The 23624-nt window shown below is 41.8% G+C and overlaps 1 protein-coding gene across 1 annotated transcript in view; it reads right to left on the bottom strand.

Moving 5' to 3' along the window:
- Positions 1 to 23624, bottom strand: part of LOC146381840 (SH3 and multiple ankyrin repeat domains protein 1-like) — a 47543-nt gene that overhangs the window by 13632 nt on the left and 10287 nt on the right. The window contains exons 3-19 of the mRNA XM_084937982.1: positions 21482 to 21533; positions 18857 to 19415; positions 14669 to 14872; positions 12498 to 12569; positions 12306 to 12414; positions 12062 to 12213; positions 11186 to 11353; positions 10840 to 10881; positions 10075 to 10191; positions 9892 to 9969; positions 9681 to 9747; positions 9313 to 9488; positions 9061 to 9191; positions 6798 to 6937; positions 6378 to 6491; positions 5799 to 5877; positions 30 to 112 (exon numbers count right to left, since the gene is read on the bottom strand). Of these exons, the coding sequence (XP_084794108.1) occupies positions 30 to 112; positions 5799 to 5877; positions 6378 to 6491; positions 6798 to 6937; positions 9061 to 9191; positions 9313 to 9488; positions 9681 to 9747; positions 9892 to 9969; positions 10075 to 10191; positions 10840 to 10881; positions 11186 to 11353; positions 12062 to 12213; positions 12306 to 12414; positions 12498 to 12569; positions 14669 to 14872; positions 18857 to 19312 (2188 nt within the window). The 5' untranslated portion in view covers positions 19313 to 19415; positions 21482 to 21533. The remainder of the gene's footprint in view (positions 1 to 29; positions 113 to 5798; positions 5878 to 6377; positions 6492 to 6797; positions 6938 to 9060; positions 9192 to 9312; positions 9489 to 9680; positions 9748 to 9891; positions 9970 to 10074; positions 10192 to 10839; positions 10882 to 11185; positions 11354 to 12061; positions 12214 to 12305; positions 12415 to 12497; positions 12570 to 14668; positions 14873 to 18856; positions 19416 to 21481; positions 21534 to 23624) is intronic.

The following is a 23624-nucleotide window of genomic DNA, read 5'->3' on the forward strand; positions in this document are numbered from 1 at the left end:
TGCGTGATGAACTTTGAGAAGACGCTCACCTTTGGCTCCCCTGAGTACAAACCCAAAGCCCTCATTGTCTTTCTTCTGTAGGAGCACAGTCTTCTCCTTAATGATGTAGTCACTTGAAAAAAGTAGAGAACGGGTATATGAAATGAAGGAAGGGGTGAAAAAAAAAGAGAGAGTTGGAGATGAAGATATGATTGTCTAGTAGAAGAAAAGTGTTACGGTCATGCAATTAATGCATCTTCTAAATGTGGAAAACAGCTATACTGCAACACATTCGGAAATCACACTGCAGCAAAAGATACTTGGGCTTGTGGATGTCATACAAAAAGCTCTGGTGCACAAAAGAGGGTTGATGGCGGGGATACAGTTAGTGTCACAATGGGAGGAATTGTATATGAGATGACATTCCATACTATGGAGTAATCCAGCTAGCGCTGACAAGCACTGGGCCAGGGGGAACAGCACATTAGAAAAATGTGCACATCCACTGATAATGGAAACTTCCAAATGCACCCAAATCGCTGCATTAGCTTTCACCGCCTCTGGCAGCTTTTGCAAGGATACTGCTTCACCGACTCCTGCGCAACCACTACCGGTCATACATGACACTTCAAATTATGTACAAGAAGTCAGACGGGCCTCTAATCCACCCCCCACCATCACAAACAGCTCCTCTTGCTCAAAGACTACAGTCCGAGAACATAGAAACATCGATCACAGGCTTTGGAGATGCAATCTTATTATGAGACGGCTTGAATAGTGGCTCAGCAAGCTCCTTCATTATTCTATTACCATGTCTGGGACGTTTTGGCCAGGCTGCTTTACAACACTTTCTCTAATACAGGGCCAGTTAAATGGACTCCACACTGCCACACACAGCCACATCTCATGAGTCATTTCTGGACTTGACTTTCTAACAATGTCAATTCACCCTACCACTGCTAGAGAGCCCGGGGCTCGAGCAGAGTTGTATGATTAAAGAGGAATTCCAGATATTTCTTTCACAGGCAGCTCATTTTTTGTGTTAGTTTGTGCTGCTTGAGTTAACTCAAACTGACACTCCAACGGAAATCAAATCAAAGGATTTGATTTCCCAAAGAAAAAAAAATGGCAGAACAGTGAGAGAACAGGAAGAGTAGCCTGGTTGAAGAATCGTCCTTATTTATAGTGATAGCTTGACTGCCAAAACATACACTAAAACTGCTCTGGGTAGGCTCAAGGACAGAATTTTTTTTTCCTGGAAATAAGCTGTTTCGTTCATCCTTCTTTTAAATGGGAAGTTAAAATAAACTGTCTATTTATTTCATGATAAGTGCGTGATAAGTACTGAGTAGAGGTAGGATTTTTTTGGCTACAAGGTTGCGCACTAACTCTGCCTTCACAAGGGACGTATGAAAAATAATTTACCATGAAAAAGGGACAAAATGTAAAATATTTTTTAGGTTTTAGGCAGCAGATGTGGTGGGGGTTTTTTGTGTGTGCGTTTTTTCTTTAATGTCTGGCGAGTTCTCAGTACTCGGTTCTTATGCATATAACCCCGCAAACAATGTTTTGCCTGTGCCTGCGTAACCCGGGTTCAGTGGACTCCTGAGCGTTGGCTGACGGGCCCGAGGATCCAGACTTTGACATGAAGCTGTAACTTTAGCACTTAACAGACGATCGCTAGTTTCCCCTAGTGAGGTCCATCCCTTGTGTGTTCTCCATCAATGTTACTGTTTCGCCAACGCTCAGCCGCCTTCCAGCCATCTGCTCCTCACACCTCATTCCTTTTTCTCTCACCCTGTCCTCCATCATGCCTTCCCTCTCTGAGGATCAAAGTAACACAAAGTGGGTGGACAGATCCATCGGGCTCTTCATCCATCTACTTGTATAAGGATAACGGGGAAGGGGGGGCACGGCCACAGTTGGTCTTTTGGGGGTTTCTAATTTGCATTGCTGGCTTACAGTAACACACCTGGTTCCCTTTATGTATGCAAAGCTATGTAACTCGTCTGTTGCTACAGAGTCCACCACGGCCCAGCCAAGCAGGACCATAAAAAGCACAAACGTCCCTGGTTAATTAGCAGGGCACACTCTCAGTGAACTGGCTGGAATAAAGCTGTAAGCCTACTAGAGACTAGAGTTATTATGTACCCTCCTGAGTCATCCTCTCTTCTATCCACAATCACTGAGAAAAAAGGGAGCTTTTTTAACCATTCACCTGCTGAATGTACATGCAAATACATAGCTTATGTGGAGACATTACCCACACATCACAAGTGAAGCACTTGACAGATGTTTAGTCACACACACACCGTGGATGGAGACATGGTAGACAGATGAAAAGCGCACAGATAAATGTGCAGGAGAGACACTCCCACAGCGAGCGCTATGACATACACACTTATATGTGAAAGCCACATATATTTGATTCATTGTATATAGTCACATGCATTCTCACATCAAGAAAAAAGCACGCACACACACAAACATGCAGAGAAATAACCGCTTTTCCCACATTAGAGGAAAAAAAAAAACACTCTTTCAATTTACTGACTTTCCCAGTACAGTAAAAATACCACACGTCTCTAATGATACAGTGAGAGACATTGAAAAAATGATATGGGATGTGACAATGGCGTTTTTAAAGCAACAGAAATGTATGGGAAGTCCTGGTGAATTAAAAATATCTGCTTACAGAAATCATGACTCAAAGAGAATGAAATACACCCACACTGTCTGACTGAAATGCATCAATATGTGCTCTCTTTCATGCACTAACACACACACACAAACACACACAGACGCACACACAGTGTTCAAAAACGCACGGGAGGAAGACACAGAAATAAACATGCTGCATAGTCTCCATTCAATAGCCACTTCTGTACCACAGATATACACATGCATAGGAACAACACGGATTTAAGACGCACACGCACATATTCGCACACGCACATTCAAAGAGGCACACACACAGAATACACAGCTTATTAGTCTGTCTTTGAAAAGGCACGGCCTCTCAATAGCATCATCTACCTCTCCCCTCTCTCCATTGTCCTCTCCTCACATCCATAGCCAGCCAATGAATGAGGAAACAGCCGCTACCTGTAAATGAACCACACGCTCCTGTTTCTGGGGCCCAGTGACGGCCACGAAGAAGAGAGGGAGAGAGAGAAATCTCTCTCTCCGCAACCCCCCATTGCCATGTCCCCCCCTCCTCTCTCGCGCGCTCTCCACCACCTCCTCCTCCCTCCTCCTCCTCCTGCCTCCCTCCTCCTCCCGGTCTTCCAGCGAGAGCTCAGCCGGAGAGAGCCGCGAGAGTCGAGGAGAGAGCGAGCGAGAGAGGTGGGGGATGAGAAGGGAGAGAGAGTGCGATGATCTGCACCCTGTGCACTTCAGACAAGAGAAAGACAATGTGTAAGAAAGATGGGGAGAGAGGAAGAGAGTACCAGTGACTATCACAAAAGGGAAAGGATGTATTGTCTGTGTGTGTGTGTGTGTGTGTGTGTGTGTGTGCGTGCTGGTGGATGGCAAGAAGAGGGTTTGGTTTTTAAATAGGGGGAGACGGAGAGCTGGGTTTGTGGGGAGGGGATGCGGGGGATGGGTACAAATGTGAGGCAACACCGGGGAGAGACAGCGCTTTCATTTTCACATCCACTAACTGGTAAATCACAGATATGCTAACAGCTGATTCCCACCCTGGATTTGATCTTGCACACATTTGCCAACTTTGCTCTCACTCCCTCCTATCCTCTAAAACCGAGCTGTCATCACCACACAGGCTAACAAACATTCTCCCTCTCTCCATCTCTCTCTGAAATAGTAATTGACATTCTCCCAAATGCCCAGCTGCAGTGACAGAACATGCTCCGGATCACCTTGCTCTTAATTGAGCACCACTTCACCACAGCTCTGCAATTACGCTTAACCAACTTAGCATAGGTAATGTAACCCCAGTGGCTGCTATTTCCATTTGGAACACAAGCGCATCTGAATTAAAGCGAATGCCTCCTTTTTTTTTTTTTTTTTTTTTGAATGACACTGAAATCTGCTCAGCACAAGGGCAATGTCAGCTGTAATGCGTTAGCAGCTATAAAACCCCGAGACGGGGGACCAGTGAGTCCTTCTCGCTGTAGCCCAGGGATCTAACCAGCACTTGGTGCTTCAGCCTCCTCATGACTCATCAGCAGGATGATGTATGTACACTCAAAGACGTAGGCATTTTCACATTCACATGCACACCAACTCTAAGCAAACATACACAGCTTCACAACACACAACCTTCAATGCCAAGGGATGAGGTTGCCGCTTCAGAAGAAACTCTTCCTTTATTACAGCGTTATTGCTCTCAGTGAATGTGAGCAACAAGAGTATGTGGATATAAGAATCAAAGAGACAAACGCATTCGTGTCATGGAGTTAAAAAGGGGCAGAGCTAAAAAATGACACCGCTGCTCTTTGTTCTTTTTAAGCATTGACGCGTTCACATAGCACAATAGAGAACAAGTGCTGTTCAGGATCGGCAGAAAACTGCCGAGAACTGACACACACAGACGCACACACACTAAACACAGCAGGGGGAACAAGTGTGCACACATGCTTCGCGCATAAGAACCTCCCTTTAACTATAAAACAGCATTGTGATGACTGTTTCAATCACCTAGACCGGCCTCACAGTCTTGCCTTGCAACAGTTTTCTTGCTGCCCACACTGAAGTGGCAATCCACAACTAGAGCCACGTCGGAGGCTGTAGCCAATCAGGATTAGATTAATATTATTTTATTAATTTTTTTTTCTATTTCCTAAAACCAGCATGCACTTTGTGGGAGGTTGGGGACAGCTCAGAATAAACACTATCAACTTGAAATTTACAGCACTTTAGACTTTAAAGTGGATGTATTATGCATTTTGTTATTTTCTGCCATATATAAACTCTTACAATGACTGATGCTCACATTAAGTATCACCCAAGATCTAAAAATAAGGTCAGCATACAAAATATGGACAACAGCATCAGGCCACACCTGTTAATCTTTGAACTCAGGTGATTTCATTGGTGTTGCCACACCAAGCCACGCAGTCTGGTGAATTTGAGTGTGCATTTCAGAACCACAGCAACGTAAATTTGTCGACCGGGGACACCGAGTGCTGACACGCATATGCTATAACTGCATTATAACTGCAGAGTGCCAAACCTTCTCTTGCATTAACATAGGCACATCAGTCTACCCTCGGAGCTTCGTAGCATGGGTTTCCATGGCTAAGCAGCTCCTGTAGGTGTAATCTGCAGGTCGCTTTTTCCATATAACATATGTGCTGTGATCCATATGAGCCAAAAGCTCTGACTTTAGATTGCTCTACTCCTCTGTGTTCTAAAGTTTTTCTCTACTCTTGGATCTAGATTAGATCATTGAGATCAGAAAACCCCAATATGGTCATCTCAGGCACACAGCTCTGGCTCTGAGCACAAAAGTGTCACCCACCCACTTTCTTTTGCAGCAAATCAGAAGAAAGTTGGCTCAATGATAGAAGTCTCAAAAAGGCCTTAAAGGAGCTTGTTTGAGATAATGGATGAATTGAGGTGCTGGAACAAGACCCTGAATATGATAAATATGGATTATTTTGAGCTTTGAATCAAACAAAGCTACTCTAGTAGCATCCAAGAATAAAAGGATAGTGTAATCCAGATTAAACACCACAATTTGATTGTGTTAAGACTTGATTTCCTGATAGATTAAAGCACTTTCCACCCCATCTCACTTAATGACTACTACCCTTTTTGCACAGAATATGAAAGTCACAGCAGCATTTCTTTTGTACCTGGGGCCATCAGTGCCATCGTAGGCTCCAACGGTGACGTTACGGAAGAGCTTCCTCTTGGCTTTCTCGCTGCGCGTCTCTGCAAGGAAGGCACATGCAGGCAAAACATATGTCCAATTCAAACATTCAGCTACCGCCATGACACCTTCTCTGTCTTTGTGCTGAAGTGTTGTGTCGTCAGCAGTCAAATGCATTTACACCCTGTTTTTGTCTCTTCAGCGTGGCATATGGTTTGCTTCTTGTGTGAGCAGCTGTGAAAATAGAAGACAAGTGAATAACTCTGCTGCACATGCATGTAGCACTGGTTGTTACCGAAAGCACCAACTACTGAACATGAGTGTGACATGTGGGTGTTACAACAGTTTAAAAGATAATTCCAGCCTAAGGAAATATGCAACCCGTTTTCTAGCTTGTCCCTTCACTAATCCATGTACTATATGTGCGCGCGTGTGCCTTGTTAACCCACCTTTTGACATACTTAACATGAATGAGTAATTGTCTTCTCCCATCAGGCACAGCACTGCTGTATGTTAGCTTTACAATCAGTCTCCAGAACATTCAATTTGGTGCTTATCTCACCTGGTCGATTGTCTTTGCTGGGAGCTGGTACTTCTTGCACACAGTCCGAAGGAAACCAGCCAGTGCGTCCTTTCACTGTTCCCTCCCAGTATCCACCCTCTCCTACACTTAACACTGAAACAGACAAAAGGACAGAAATATTTTACATTTTTGTTGTGATGAACTGGGATGCTGATCCTTCTCATTTCACTTTTTTCAGCAAACCTCTTTCCTTCTCATCTACATCTCCTCTAAACAACAGCCTAAATTTTTATTCAGTAAACTATATCGCAGCAGCATGACTAGAAATTTATATAACAAAGAATTATCTAGGACTCAAATATTGCCCTGCTAAACAATAACATGACATGATTCCACTGGTTACTTCTACTCAGCAGAGTAGAAATTGTTCAGCATGTGAAAATTCTAGGCTTTTCTCACCTTTGACTTTGTCCCCCTTGTTCAGCGAGAGCTCTCGGTCTCCACTGGCAGAGTGGCCACGAGTGGCCACGTACACTCGTCCTGGAACTGCGCTGTACATGCGCTTCATCTGACCCCCGCCGCCACCCGCCGAGGTCGCACTGCAGAGAGACAAGCGCAGTGAGTGCATTAGAAAACCAAGAGATAAGACTGAGTGGCACACTGTGGAAAAACAAATGAGACAACATACAGCCTGTCAGGCCACATCAGAGACAGCTGAGTCATGCTAATCTGTCATACCAACAGTAAGATTTTATTCTGTGCTGGTGTATTTACACAACAGCGTCTAGTATTTAGCATGACAGGTGCATACTGTAGAAACTTCTGACAATTTCAGTCAACAAAACCAGCTCCTTCCCTTCATTTTGCACAAAACTAATGATATTAGTTATATATATAGTTTGTCTAACATTTAACTTCATAAATTTCTGTCACTATATTTCAGAATTTGACACATCACATGCATCAAGTACTATTAATTTTTTCTTATCACCAGGGATTTATTCTTTCATTTTTGTACAGTGGTTGAGTCACTGCTTTGACCCGATCAACATTTCTGATGTTGGAAGGATTGGGCCAAAATAGAATGAATGATTAAGCACATCTAATAATTATCCCTCCATCCATCCCTCCATCCATCCATCCATCCATCCTTCCATCCATCCATCCTCTTCCACTTATCCAATTCAGGGTCATGCTGGAGCCTATCTCAGCTGCCTTAGGATGAGAGGCAGGGTACAGCCTGGATAGGTCACCAGTCTGGCAGGGCTCATTATAACACCAGTTTATGATATTGGTCAGTACTGGTCAGTTACCAGCAAAATACATTCAGTTCTAATGGTGCTGCTGCACTTATTTTTAGTTCTAACACACAAATCAAACAAGAGTACAAACCTCCGCCAAGACAGCTCACTCTCTGGGCAGTATTCACTTTTAAGGGAATGGTATTATATTTTGTATCTATTCATTTCATTTTTTAAACAAACTTTAAGTAGTTTTTAGTGCAATAAAAATCACAAGGACACTTTGTATTATACTAAAGTATGTCTGTGTAGGTTTTCAGTGATTCAGGTCATGGTAGAAATATTTCTAACTAACTTGGGAGCTCATTGTCTTTCTCTTGACAGTACCTTCTTTAAAGATATGACACATTTTGAGGTCAACTTGAAATAATGTGAAGTGTAAATATGAAATCAGAGGTCAAATGAAACATGAAATTTGGATGTACACTTACTATATTTTTTAGAGATTAGAGATAGATATTTAGAATCCACATATAACAGGATCCTCTCCTAAATGTTGTTGGTACAAACAAAGGCAGTAGAATTTGAAGCACAGTTTTAAAGATAATAAACATTTTATGAAACTTTGACCTTATTTGACCTGAAGGAAGAGGTCAGAAGTTTGAAGTAAAGTGATATTTAGAATCCCTATTTGTCTATGTTGTCAATACAAATGAAAGTAAGACACATAATTTATAATAGCTCTGTATAGCATTATTATCACTTTGATCTTCAGATCAATTTATTGACCTTGAAAGAGAGGTCAGAGGTCAAATGTAACATTATATTTTAAATCTTTATATGTTACTTTTGGTATGTTGACAATACACATTTATTATATTAGACTGATAGTTTCTAAGTTTTAAGCCTTTTTATCCGCTTTTTTTTTTACCTTGAAGACTTTGGTGGATGTAAGCCAAATTATAATGAATTGTAATGGGACCTCACTCTACATCCCTACAAAGGTTTATCATAAGTCATGCAAAATGTTTCGCTTTATTGTGTTTACAGACAAAAAAAAAAAATGACACGCACGCAATGCTACCAAAGCCACAACCTCTTTAGTGGAGGTAAATATAGACAATAGTAAATATGCACACATTAACATCGTGAGATTGTTAGTTTCTTATATAGTTGCTAACCATAGCATAAAGAACTTGTGTGCTTAACTAAGTCTTTTTTGTGTATACATTTTTAAACCTTCTTTTTTAAGGTAAAGTGAATGTATCCTAAATTTCTTTTGTTTACACAAAAACGCCGATTTATACCACATATAAACAAATGTGACCTTCTTGCAATTGCAAATAGTAAAAGGTATGCATCTGAGACATAAATAGTAATTTCTTTGCATGCAGCTAATGATAATTGGAGATGACTGACTTCCTACTGTTGGATGGCCTGAAAGGACCTAGTCAGATTAAGATCCCAGCAGGCTTCTTTACCCCTGTCTGCCTCGTGGCTGCCTGTGCCTCTCCTCTGTGTCACTTTGGCCTCCTCTCCCTCTGGAGGGTGAACGGGTACGAGTTCTGGGGCTGCTGGAGCTTCTCATACCCACTGAGGCTCTGCGATGACCCTGCAAAAAACAGCCCCACGGAGAACGTCAGTATTGATCACTTCAGATGATGAGAAATCATCAAGCGAGCTACTATTACAAAAGATCAAATCATGGACATCCACCTAATGCTGGACAGTACCTGTCCTGGGTTGGGATTGGTCGCAGCCTTGTTGGGCAGGGCCAGAGGGTCAGACTGGGTCATGGTGTTATCACTATTGGCACGCAGTAGGGGGTGGGAATGAAGCAAAGGGAGGGGCAGTGTGTGGGAACTTTCTTTTCGCTTTGGAACAAACTTTGGTGACTCCAAAAACGGCACTGAAGACATAACATGATGCAGAGGTTTGGTGTGACGGTACAGGTGAATATGTGAGGTGTGACAGGATGAAAGGGAGGGAGAAAACAGGTACATTGTTAGGATTATATATTTGGGAAAGAGCAAGGCAGACAGGTGTTGGGAAGTGACGTTTGAAAGTCCCTGCAGAAGAAACAGTTGCCAGGGAAGCTTACCTATATCAGAGTCTTTGTGGTTTTTGATGATTTCCCCGAGTTCAAAATGACCAGACAAAACAGCTAGCTGCAAACAACAAAGACAAACTGAAATATTATTTGTTCCAGCAGGTAAAAGCTACTCTACAAATGCAATTTCACTCTGCAGACAGGATAATAAAAAAGCAAAACATGTTCCTCAAAACTCTGGATTATTTTTTAAAACATTTACCTGAAACGGGGTCTGACCATGCTTGTTCTTCGCCTCCTTATTCACCCCCCTGTACAGAAGAACACGGACACAGCTTTCCTGATGATTCAGAGAGGAAAAGGAATCGGTTAACATCTGTAGAAGATATAACAGCAAACATTACGGTAATAATAGTTTAATAGGGGATCTTTTTGCCATACTTGCCTTGTTGTACAGGGCAGAAATGTGAAGCGCAGTGTTCCCTGAGGCATTTTGAGAAGTGGTGTCTGCCCCATAAAACAGCAGATGCTCCAAGTGTTGTGCAAAACCATTCTGGCAAGCCTTTTAATGTCAAGAGTATGATAGAAATATCCCCAGTATTATAAAGTATAGAAGGACACAAGTTGGACTAAAGAGAATGGTTTCAAACGGGATAAGGAGAAGATGGTGTAAGAGAATAGGGAAGAAAATGAAAGACATTGAAAAAAGAGATACAAAAAATAGGGGAAGGGGAAATCTGTCACACAGTACTCTAACAGAAAACAAAGAGGTGAGAGCAAATTACAATTCACCACAGTGGAAAAGAAAGGGAACAAAAGCCATTAAAACAACAGAAATGAGCCTTCAGCAGCCTGAGAGGTTCCCTCATATTTTTCTGCAGGGATTAAAATATCACAAGATACGTACAAAGTAAAGAAAACACAGAGCACGGCAAAACCAAAATAAAATACCATGACAACCGGCTTGCAGTGCAAACACAAATTTCCCAGAATGTCACAGAGACATAATGTAGGCAATGCACACATATCTACGCTGAGAGAAAGAGCTAAGATACAATGCTCTTTCTGCACTGGACTCATCTCAAGATGAGCGAGACGTGAACGGGTTCGAGGAAACAGTGTGGTCACTTCATTCCCTTTTGGTTTATTTACGTAATAGTCACAGCATGGCTTTCTGTTAGGGATGAAGGGATGGTGGGATGAAGGGTACCTTATGTATTTCTTCCATTCCAAACTCCTCTTCATCCCTGTGCTATGGAGAGAGACAAGGAGGGGAGGAAGGAGAGAGAATGGAGAGACGAGTGAGGAAGGCAGGGAGGAGAGAGGTGTGAGAAAAGGCTGAGAGACACTGAAGGTGATGGTAGATCTCATCAGTCACATAAATAAGAAAGGGAAATGTTGGTGCATTGCTTAAGTTAACATGAAGGAGACAGAAACCAGACGGGATTTAACTATGATGAAACAGACATGATGAAAACTGTGAATCGTGGGAATCAGCAAAGAGGCGCACAGGGTGATTGATTTGCATTTGTAGCTGATTAAAAATCTAAGCTTACCTGATGGGATTCGTCCCAGCCGTTCTCGTCCCTTGTGCCCAGCTTTGCCCTGTAATAGAGCAAGGTCTCACAGCAGGAAGTGTCACCCCCTGTCAGCACAGTGTGGTACAGCGGGGTCAGGCCACAGCGGTCTTTGGAGTCTGGAGATGCTCCGAGGGACAAGAGAGCCTGGCAAGTTGACACACGGAGGGCAAAGAACAAGGATTATTTTAACGAAGTGTCTGTGAATGTGTAGAGTAGTAAAATATAACAAAGGCTTAATAGATTTTCTTCACAGCAATTATTAAATCAAATACTAAAACAATGCAACAGGAATATGAAATGTTACAGATAGTTTGGCTTCTTATATAAGTACATCACATGTACCATAAGTGCATGTGGTACAAAGTTATTGTGATGAGTGGGGGTGGGGTGTATATGTATGTGCGTGTGTGTATGGTGGAGGTGGTGTTGTCTATATAATAATAATTTAAAAAAAGGAGAAGAGAAAGAAATGTTATCACAATTACACACATTACAAAACATTTGGTGTGTGACTAAACCCGCAGCTGAGGCAATTCTCAGAACTACAAAAGAGGAAAATTCTCGTAGTTTATTCAAAGAAAAGGAACAGCGCTCACAAGTGTACACTAACCAATAAGAACGCGAGAGACATAAAGCCAAGAGAAAACCACTTAGAAATTATTATCATATGACCCACCTCTGTAATTATCTTCAAAGGTAACAGCCTGTTTCCATGGGGCATTTATGCTATTTTTCTTTTATCCTTTAATTAGAATCATTATTCCGTTTTAATTTATTTTGTCCACACCGCCCGCTCTACTTGAGTGTGTTTGTACTCTGCATGCGTGTGACTCTAACTTTTTTAGCCCTTACCAGCAGCCCAGCGTGATTGTGAGCCCTAACAGCTTTGTGCAGGGCCGTCATGCCGTCTCTGCTTCTGAAGTCCAAGTGAGCGCCGCCCTGAACCAGGACCCTGATGCCCTCCACCGACAGGCCAGACTGCATGGCCACAGTGAGGGGGGTTTCTGACCCACAGAGAAGGTGAGAATGAAAGTTCACCCTTGTATGCTCTTGATATTGCTAAATATTACTGGCAAAGAATAAAGGTAAAACTCACCTCCGGTGTCAGGGTCGTGGAAGTTCGGATCAAGACCTTTATCGAGGACTTTTCCCATTTTGTCTATTGCTCCGGTCTGAATGTAATCCAGAAATTTCTTCAGACTGGCCTGAGCGTAAGGAAAGAAGTTGCTGAATGCAATTAAGCACAAAACAACAAAGTTCAAAAAACACACACAAAAAAAAGAAATACCTTTGTGCTGAGTTTAGCGAGAGCCTTTTCATCCAGATTGGTCTGTTTATAGACTCTGGTTTTGTACCTAAACTGAAGACCGGAAAACATAGCACACATGAAAATGAGGATAATGGTACTTAGCTGTTCAGTTTCTTGGTGATAGCCTACACTGGAGGATATAACAAAATGATTACAATTTGTGCTGTGAAACCGTAGTTCAGAGAAAGCACCATTATTCTGAACTCTCGCTGTTTCCAGAGATCTGTTCTCCCACTCGGAGTCGCTAGAATGACTCCATAATTGGCTTCTTTAAAATATTTGTGTCAGATTTGTTTTTACGTTTTGAGAAAAGGCTAAAAATGGTTAACTCTTCAGCCTCACAATGTAATAAGTTGGATTTGATGTTTCAATTATGATAATTTAAGCGCAAGCAAAGTGATGCAAATGAGCGGTTTGCGCGCACAGCTTTAGAAAGGATCTAGGGAAGGGCTCTATTAAGTTAGATTAATGATTAATGGGGGCTTTTTTTCCACAATGCATTGGTTAAGGTTTGATTAATGACATTTAAAATAATAATACTATTAATGCAGTTTCCTTTAAATCACACTGGCAAGATTAATTTATCATATAAGGTGATTTACATCTCAGGAACTGACAGATTGCACATTAGTCCCTCATTACACTGATTATATGCCCCACTGCGTTATTCTAAGACTGGTTTATCACAGAGTAAAAGGGTCTGAACGCACTGCAAACTGCTCATTTTAAAATATTTTTTCTATTGTTTTCCACTGATGTTCTTGTGTTGAGGCAGCAGAGTGTTAATGTGTCGTATTCTTAATGTCTCTATTTTGGAAGGAATAAAGATCCGAAGAGGAAAAAACATCAGCCTTAAATTTGTTCTTGAACAGATGAGACTAATGAGTGTACTGTGTTTGGCTGGTTTTGCTTTTTTTTTTTTTACTTGGAAACCACCTGACTGGGTGTGTAGTCCTCACACCAAATCAGTTAACAGCTGAGGAGCTTTGAGGTAAGAAATTTCTGTCTAGCAGCTCAGAGCTGAGCTGCACCTTGCACTATGCCCCAGAAAACCAAACAAAGATGGGTTTAGCAGCCACAATACAAAAGCAATCAGCCCTAAAAGTCTCAGTAAAACAACTGCAGCAGTACAACAGGAACTAACAGGTAGATGTACTTAGTGGAACAAATGCTATATTTTTAAATGATGCTTATAATACATTCTGTTTGTTTCTACTTCCTTTAATATGACTTCCCTTACCATGACTCTAACTGACTCTGTCTTTACTTTAGTGTCAAAAACGCCTAAACTCTATGCAGTCTGCTGTGGGGTGTGTGGAGAGTGCAGTTACAAGGCCTCATCAGTATGCAGACAGGACCCCATCTCAAACGTTTTGAGGAATATAAACATTCTAATTTGAAGCTAAACTTTTGAGCTAAAGAAGATGCTCTTTCCAGCCCCGCCCAACTCAGCAGCACATACAGGAGCTGAGCCACCAGAGGGCACTGTGAGATAATTGTATTACAGCAGGAAACCTCAGATTCATGCTGTCTCACAACCCACTTACCAAAAAGCCAGGCAATACAATGTAATTAGCAGGTTACATAATATACGTAATGCATTTAAATCCATCCAGTTTTGTAAGGATTTCATTTACGCAGTCCACTCACTCTGTGATGCAGGGGGATTCTAATAAACACAATGCAATTTGAAGTTGCCTGCAATTAGACTTTCCTTACCCAGTTATGAGAAAAAAAAGTTTCAGAGTATCATACAGGATACTTCATTTCTCTACAGAAAGTACAAATCATTAAAAACATATCTGTATTTACGTTTGCTTTTTTGATCACTAATTTTTAGCAAGATTATTCAAAACCCATAAAAGAATCTACACAACATCACTGTAGAGTAATAACAAGTGCACTTAGGTCACAACTTCTGTAAGTTTAGCAGGAATTAGGGGAATCTGATATTTGATTACTTCCAGCTGAAGAACTACAAATACATCATCACTGTTCTGAGAAATGAAATTGTTTGCAGTACAACAATATTTATACAAAAATCAATCAATCAATATTAGATTTTACATCATTTTACATCATTTTAAGAAAGAGAGAAACAAGTGATCCTCTAAGGGGGCCTTACACTGGGTCACAGCTCCCTTTCCTACCTCCAGGTACGGCACCCCTTTCTCGAAGGACTGTGAGTAGTCTCTCAGGGGTCTCTCCTCCTCCAGGAACTTGGCGTCCCGTCCCTCTCCAGCTGGCTGGAAGAGGCCATAGTTGTAGACGTCCCATAGGGACTCACTGAGGGAGCAGATGATCTGCTGCTTAGCGTTCCACACTGTGCAGTCCTGATCAAACTGGAGACATCTCTGTCAGACAACGGACAGGACAGGGGCGGGGTTAGAGGGCGATAGTACACCTGTACTGAGGTTGAAACAGTGGTTAAAAATATACAGGTTTTACAGCTGTTGTAGTGTACCTCTGTCAAAACATTTTTAATGGATATTTTCAGTGCTTTGAGCACCAAGAACAACCTAGTGTTTCAAATCAGATGTTGATGAGCCCAGTTAGCTGTCTGTACGTTAGATAGCTTTACAGGATGCCCTTGTGGATCGCTAACTGCACTATAGTGCTGCAGTGTTTTTGTAATTTACTCAATAAAATCATAGTAAGGTCCTTTTTTATTTAAGAAATTTAGATACATGACCCATATGCACTTAACTCAATGTATTATGCGTGTAGACATGGCTAAGATGACATGCTGAAGGTCAAACATCAGAATGGAGAAGAAAGGTGATTTATGGGACTTTGAATGTTATAAAGTTGTTCGTGTCAGACGTGCTGATCTGAGTATTTTTTAAACTACTCATCTAATGTGGGGATTTCCCACACAACCATCTCTGAGGTTTACAGAGACTGATGTTAGCAAGAGAAAATATCCTGTGAGTGAGCTCTCCAGTTCTCTACTTGAAAATGCCTTGTTGACAAATTAATCTGGCGATTAGACTCAGATGACCCATCATGGCAGAACAGAATCCCATAGGTGATAGGATTTAGGACAGGACCCCCGGAGTCTAGATGTTGATGGTGATGAAGATGAAAACTGAGAGTGAGGTGGAGATGGAAACGAGATGGGTTGCATGAATGAGAGTCTGAAAGGAAGAATGACAGAGCACTGAGATTTAAACCACGCAGAGTGGTGGCTGATTGACTCAAAGAAGGTAAATAAAAAGATGACTGGACTAGTGTAATGCTGTAAGTACTGAGAGCGTGGGAAAGTGATAGCGATGTAAAAACAGACTAGAAGCTGATCTTCCTTATTGAACTTACACATAAGTTTTATCCCCAGTCAGCACTCGTTACAGCCAAGATATGCAGAAGAGCATCTCTGAATGCACACCCCATCAAACTTTCCAACAGAAGACTGGAAAAGCATTTCCTTGTTTAATGAGTCCCATCAGTCCTGTCTTGTATTAACTGTTAAGGTAATGGTGTGGAGAATATTTTCTCAGAGCACTTTGGCCCCCTTAGTAACAACCGAGCATTATTTAAACACCGCAGCCTGTCTGCAGTCCTTTTATGACCACAGTCTACCTAGTCTCCGATGGCTGTTTCCAGCAGGACAACACGTATCTTGAACTACTTTCTTCAACATGACCCTGAGTTCACTCACTGTATTCAAATTGCCTCCAAAGTCATGGGTGTGAAGCTGACAAATCTGCAGCAGCTGTGTGGCGCTATCATGTCAATATGGAGATCTAGATCTCTGATGAATGTCTTAACCACTTTGTTGAATCTGAGCCAGGAAGAATTAAGGCAGTTCTGAAGGCTAAAAGGAGTTTGTCCATGATGAATGTATATGAGTGTGACGTGCAAAATATGAATGCATTACTTTTAATGAATCACCTGCCACATTCATGAATTATAAGATGACTCATTCTGTCCTTTTAGTCTGTGGTATCAGGTTATTTGGATCTATTTCACTTTCATTTTTATGCCCTATTTTTTGATTTTCTCTGCTAATAAAGAAGTAAAACTCACATAAATATTTTGCTATTCCCTCCTTGTCCAGTTTACTCCATTATCCAGAAGAGGAGGAGCAAACTTTGTGGATACACCCAAAGGCTACAATTACAAAACACCTCGGATGTATTATGTGTGTGTGTGTGTGTGGATTTCCTAACATGATTTCACTGTGATTGTTGCATTGTCCATTTCCTCATATTCTTCCATTTCTGTGCAGTTCCACAGGAAAGACATCTTTCTGGACATGGAGCTCGAGCTGATTGGAAGCTTGAACAGCAGGAGAGCTGAGAGGTGTGAGAGATGTATGTATCCATACTATTGTTCCATTTCAGAGGGCTGTGAGTAAAACTGCACAGCTCAGCACACTTCCATGTCCCTTCTGCCCCCCTCGAGCCCGCACTCGGTTGCCCTATTTGATAGTGTAGCAAACTCTATTGGCATGGCAACCAGTTCATTAGTGGAGGCAGGCACCCGTTGCCGTAGCAATGTCTTGGTGGTCCCTGGGAGGTTAACCACATGATAGGGATGAGCATGACTGTGTGTATGTGCATGCATATAAGTGAGCTATAAACTGTCTGTGTGTGCCTTCTTATTGGAGTGCACTTGTGCAGTGTAGTGGTTTTTCTTGTGTGTGTGTGTGTGTGTGTGTGTGTGTGTGTGTGTGTGTGTGTGTGTGTGTGTGTGTGTGTGTGTGTGTGTGTGTGTGTGTAAAACAGAGATAGAGTGGCTAATCCCTCTGAGTGAGGTCTAATGTAATGTATACTGTATATAACAGTGCTGCTTCTTTCCTCATCGTTTCTTCTTTAATGCAGTTTTCCTGAGATGTTTCTGGCAGTTTTTATTATTTAGATCTTCAGTGTGCACTATTACAGCACATATTTTCCTCTCTTTTCATCCCCCCCCCCCCCCCCCCCCCCCCTTTCTTCAGTCTGTCTAAGTCAGCCCCTCTCTTTATCCCTTTTTAATTCTGTTCAATAATACTTCAGCTTCCGGGTTTGCAGTGCCGAGTGTTTGTCAGTGATGTGTGGATCTCGGTACGCTGCCTGTGGCTGATGGAAACCTGAGAACAGAGACGCCTTCCACATATTTCTTCCCTTCGACAGTCACTCACTTCCTCAGCTCTCCCAAAACTCATTAAAAACCTATTAAATAATTAGCAATTACTGTTGTATTGAGGGCAGATTAGCTGACATGTAGAACAGTCGGCATGTTCAGGGAGTTGAAAATGGAGAAAGGAGGATGGGGGAGGGGTTACAGTGGGGCACCCATTCTCACCTGGATATGGTGCGTGTGGGCTGGCCAATTCTCGCCTGCTGCCACCGTAAGGCTGAGAGCTGCTTCAAAGTGTGAAATGAGACTAACTTCAGTTTTGGAAGCTAATTATGACCACCTGACCCAAGGCAGATGCTTGCATGGTGTTGTTGACTGAATATGTTTTCCCTTGCAGGGTGCTCAGCACAAGCTGAGCTCTGTGTGAGTTCCTACTTCCCTTTGGGACTCATCTCTGAGCCCGCGGGATAACTGGAATGGAAAAGCCTTGAAATTAGAGATGTGCTTCTACAGTTGTGCACACTGTTTGACTTATATAAAAAAAATTGTATGCTTCAAGCCACCCATGTAGTGTTTTCTGTGAATAATTTGAAACAGACGTAGAATCAGCAACGCATCAGTATTATTTGACGTGTTTTAACTCAAAGGATGGAAAACGGCTGGATTTTAGAAGAGAAGCGGGAAGGGAGGGAAGCAAATCAAAAGACAGGGAGAAAACTGAAAAGCTTCTGAGTTTTAGGGGAGGTAATAGCGAAGGTGGTGACCAAAGCCCAGTGTTTAGCTCTCATTAAATGGCTGTTGCCCTTTTCTTTTCTTTAATAGTCACAAATATAAAAAAAATACATTTTTCGAGCTTTTTGTCTGCAGTTGATCATAGCATCAGAATCAGAAACAGCAACATTAACTAAATGTATACCTGCCTTAATGGTTTAAATAGCCTGAGATATTATTTTTGAAATTCTGTTTGTCACATTAAAACTCTCTGTCTCTGAGGCAGTAATACCAGGGAGACTTGGCTTGAACTACTTCCTCATTTGGAAAGACCTCCAGTGCAGTGTGAGGGAGACTTCTTTCTTTTTATTTTTTCTTTGACAGGGAGGACTAAACTTTTAAAATTTGGACTGGTTTTGACAAGTTTTTTTCTTCAAAAAATTCTGCTTCAGCTACTTTATTCACTTTTAAATGATCAGTCAAGAAGCTCCAGGGACGGCTGTGCGGGCCTCCGCCTTTCATGAATTTCACACACACGTTACGAGCAGTGTCTTTGATGCACCTACTGTTTGTTTGATGTCGGGGATTCCAATGCGGAACACCATCATGGTCAAGTAAGTGTCCTCCAGTGGAGCCACTGTGGTCATGCTGCGCTCCATGAAGGCTCGTTTCTTTGCTGCCATGAAATACTGCTGCTTATTGGCAGCTTGATGATGTAGCGGGGCTATATTGGGCATGTAAGGGATCCCCCTGTTGCCGTGATTGCCCGGCCTCAGCGGCCGATCTACTCTCTGTCGACCGACCACAATGGCTGCTGGTTTCACCACCTCACCGCCTTTCCCTTCCCAGGATTGTCGTCCTCCTGTCATCTCCTTTTCCTCCAGATACTCTAGTCGTCCATTCTCCATGTCACGTTCACCTTCTTCTTTTCTGTTTTCTCTTCCCTGCTCCTCTTCCTCCTCCTCATCCTCCCCATCTTTGTCATCCTGACTGGGATAAAAGTGCTCATTATTTCCCAGCATCCTTTGCTGTGCAGAGGTCACTGCAGAGAGGGCTGAGTGATCTAGCTGTCATGGAGACAAAACATGGCTATCCCATGAGACTGGCTTCATCCTTAGAAACATGCTGTAGGAAAAAAAGGCAGAAAAGGGAGTAAATGTCGGTCATTTGACTCGTATCTTTGCTTTGATTGAGAGAGTGAACTTAGTAATGTTGGAATATGAGTAATTCAAGTACATAAAAGACACGTGCAGTAATAGAAAATCTAGCCACTGGCAATGCTAATAAGTCCACATGTGTGAAATAGCACAGAGCTGGTCCACATTTTCCATTTAGCCACTGGGAATGCGTCTGGGAATAGCAGACTTATGAAAGACAGGCTAAATATAAACTCTGTGAATTTGCATCACAGGTTTTCTGCAGGAGGGAGTGAGTTGGAGATGCGATCTAGCATCACACGAGGTCAAGATCATTGGTATTTTGTGACAATGGAGGAGACCTATGTTTGAGGCACAGCCCAGGGCTAACAGCTAAATGTGCGCTTCTTAAAGGAAAATTCCACCCTTGCACTCTGTTACTGTTAAATACAATTTAACTTGTTGACCTTGCCCTATCCCTCATCCTTGACAGCCTGTTTTCATTCCCAAGGTGTCAAATGGAGCTGTTTTGACAAAGCTGGTGGCATTTCCAAATTTCACACGAGGTCTCCTGTGCCATGAAGTAACAGGTTTAGGAAACAGGGTGGCAGGTGTCTTATCTGGATGCTTATAAAGAGCCCCTTGGTGTCTGTGCTAAATCACGGGGTAAGCATCATTTTCTAAACTTTCACTAATCGTAACCCTTAGTGCAGGATTTGACACCCTTGGATGCAAACGTGTTGACCTCCAGCATGTCTGCATGGTTCACCAACAGGATATGAAGGATAGGATGGCTGGCAGTATACTCCAGATTAAAAATGGTGCTTTTTAATAAGCATGAATCTGCACAACATCCAACATATTCTCGTTGGACAGCTTTTAAGCTTTGCTGATCAGACCATTATCAGACCGTGAGGGCTTGTTACAGGAATTGGGTTGTTTTCTCTTAATAGCCGTCTACGCCAGATTGAAGGGGGCTTGGGGTTTTACACAGCAAAGGTTTGTAAATAACTCAGTGAATCAGCAGCTTCTGGAAAGCCACATCTGAGTGTACTGACTGGATTTGCAGTTGTTGACATAGTTTTAAGAAAATGCCCAAATTATATTTATTTTTCCAGCTGAAAGAAATAGTCATGCTCCTTCATTAAAATAAAGGAAGCATTGTGGAGGAAGGGTTTTCTGGTCTAGTGAACTTTCAGTTTAGTTATTTGTGTACTGTACATATTCAGTTCATTTGAATTCAATTTTATTTATACAGCGCCAAATTACAACCACAGTCACCTCAAGGTGCTTTATATTGTAAGGTAGACCCTACAATAATACATAGAGAGAAAAACCCAAAAATCATATGTGCCCCTATGAGCAAGCACTTTGGCGACAGTGGGAAGGAAAAACTGCAATATGGCATTACACCTCACAACTTTACACAGTACGGTAAAGAAGACTTGGAGAATTGTATTCTTTCTTAAGAAAGCACTTCTTGGCACTTTGAGGAGAAGCAGAATTTCAACAGGAACAAAGGAGGGAGAAGCCACCGTCTTCCTTCATGAGTGCAGACATAAAGTCTAGGAAGAGTACCTTTCTCTCTGATCACTAACAGCTGTTTTTAAAAAAAAAACGTGTCTTAGGGTGGATTTTTGCTTTAAGCTTGCTCCATTGCATCTTCATGCTTCAGATTTGGCATACTGGTGCCTCCGTATGTTTTGTCCTGGTTTTTCTGTGGTGAAGTCTGGCTACAGGGCTTTGCCATCATGCAGATCTGGACCATTGCCAACAGCCGCCTTAATGATGGGGAGTGATGCAGGGAATCTCCCACTGTTTCATTTGCAGAGTGGTGCTCTGAATATCTTATGAGCTGAGTCTGACATGGATGAGAATCAGAATGCACAGATGGACAGATGGAGCACAACTCGAATCAGGACACAGATCTAACGTCAATCAATCACAGATTACCAACATGCAGATAATTCAATCGGTTATTAATAGATTATGTAGAAAACGTGCTGATGAGGGTTAACGGGGCATTAAGTGATCTAGGACTTTTGACTTATCAACCTCTATTGGGGACCAAGGACATCGACAGGTGTCTGGCACAGCTTACAGTGGCCTGCAATGGACATAAACAATAATGCAGAGATGAAGAAGCCAGCCAAGAGCCGGACACCCAACAGGAATATTGATGAAGAGCATACTCACTTTTAAAACACTCTAACATGGATGCTGCTTTTGTAATTCCTGATTGTTACACAGTTTGAAGTGTTTATGTTTTTGCGTTGTTTTGAACATTTTTGAAAAATCCACAGATGTCTCCAGTCACAGGCAGGTGACAGAAGAAAAATCCCTAAGGTGTTGCATGTTGATGGTTGGTTATAGGCAGGTGTTATGTACCATTTTGGATAAGAATTCAGGTTTTATTCTCGGTTTAAAAAAAAGCAAATATATATATATATATAGAAAAGGTAGATGTAGCTTCTAAAAAGTAAAGTCAGTGGGGATGTCTGCTTTCTTTCTAATAGTGTGCAGGGAATGGCTCCTGGTTGGAATTCTATGGAGAAGAGGACCCTGGGCTCCCTTTACTATGACCACAATAATCACTTTCCTCATTTATGTTCTCAGTCTCTAGTTACAGTACATAAAGCTAATTCCGTACATGTTTGCTCCCTTTAGTGTTCAGAAAAACAAATTATATTTTTGACTGACAAATTGCAAATGAGCATGCAGCGTCTCTCTATTTCACAGTTTGGCACATCATGAGGTCTAGTTAAAAAAAAAAACTGAGATGGTGTCAAAGCTAAAGGTCATTGAGAGGCATGCAGACTACAGGGTTGCTAGTTTCAATTTTTAATATAATTGTTGGGCTTTTTAGCCTTCATTTACACAGGACGACAGGATAGAAAAGCTGAGAGTAAAACATACAGCAAAGAGTTTTGTGTCTTATTCAGGCTTCTAAAATAGCCTTACGGTAAATGGTTTGCCTGCTAAATATATATAATGGAATGCATGGCCATCTCTTATATACAGTCTATAGGTTTGAGACAACCGTTTTGTCTTGAAAAAAAAATTCCCAATTTTGATATGTTTATCTTTACAAGTTGGCGTTCCACAGTTCAGAAAAAAGTCATAAAAACACATTTTTATACCTCCTTTATTTGAAGCGCCTCCACATGTATGAGGATCCTAACCCCTGGATTGGTGATGACTGAACACAGATTAAGTTTGGTTTGGGTTTGGGATTAGAGAAATCGCTGTCTAAAACAAGTGTGTATACCAAGACCTTTCAAAATATTACAAGAGTGAGGGTTATGGAGAGAGATTGGCTCAGAAACAGTTTTTTTCCATATAACAATGAAAAGTGACCACACTTTACACCGTTGCACTATGTGTGTATGATTGTTTCATTCTGTGGAAAAATACAGATATTATTTGATGGATGCTTCCAAACAATCGGTTTTTATGTGTCTATAGTGCTTAAAAGACGGAGTGGATATATGAGAAATGATCATCTCACTGGCCAAAAGAAAGTCTGCTGGTTGAGCATTTCTGAGCGAAAGCATAGCGCAGAGGGAAGCAGAGTGACTGTGGTCAATTCCCACAGACTCTCAGAGAGTGACAGGGTGGGTCCTTTCAGTGCAAATCCAATGTCTGTCAGAACAAGTAAACACAGGAAGACTGGAGGACAAAACCAAAGGATGGGTTTAGAGAAAAAAATGTAGGAACTTTGATGAATCTGGGAAAACAAATAAGTGCCCAAAGCAATAACAACAAGGGCTCTGGAGAAAGTGGCTCAGTGCCTATCAAGAACCAAAAGAGTTCTCCTACTGAATGATCAGTTACCTGAATCATTCAGGGCATATTTAACCACCTCTGGTCATATATGTGATTTACATGTGGCATCACATTTTAGGCTGAAAGCGTCTCTGATCAAAAGCTGACAAAGAACAGCGTGTTAACACTTGCAAGGTTTTAAAGATTAACACTATCATTCAAATACACCGTGAGGGAATAGAGGAGGCTGATTTATGAACAAAGTCTCATCAAATATTGAACAACACAATGCAAGATAAAGGAAGGAGGAGGACAGGCTGAGAGTAGGCAGGAGTCAACTACATGTTTGTAACTGGGATGTAAAAGCGAAAGGGGAATACACAAGGGGGAGAGACAGAGAGAGCTGCAGTTTGCATAAAGCAGAGTAATCAGA

This window comes from Perissodus microlepis, chromosome 8 (assembly GCF_051167445.1).
Source record: "Perissodus microlepis isolate ML-2025 ecotype Zambia chromosome 8, ASM5116744v1, whole genome shotgun sequence".
In the NCBI taxonomy this organism is placed as follows: domain Eukaryota; kingdom Metazoa; phylum Chordata; class Actinopteri; order Cichliformes; family Cichlidae; genus Perissodus; species Perissodus microlepis.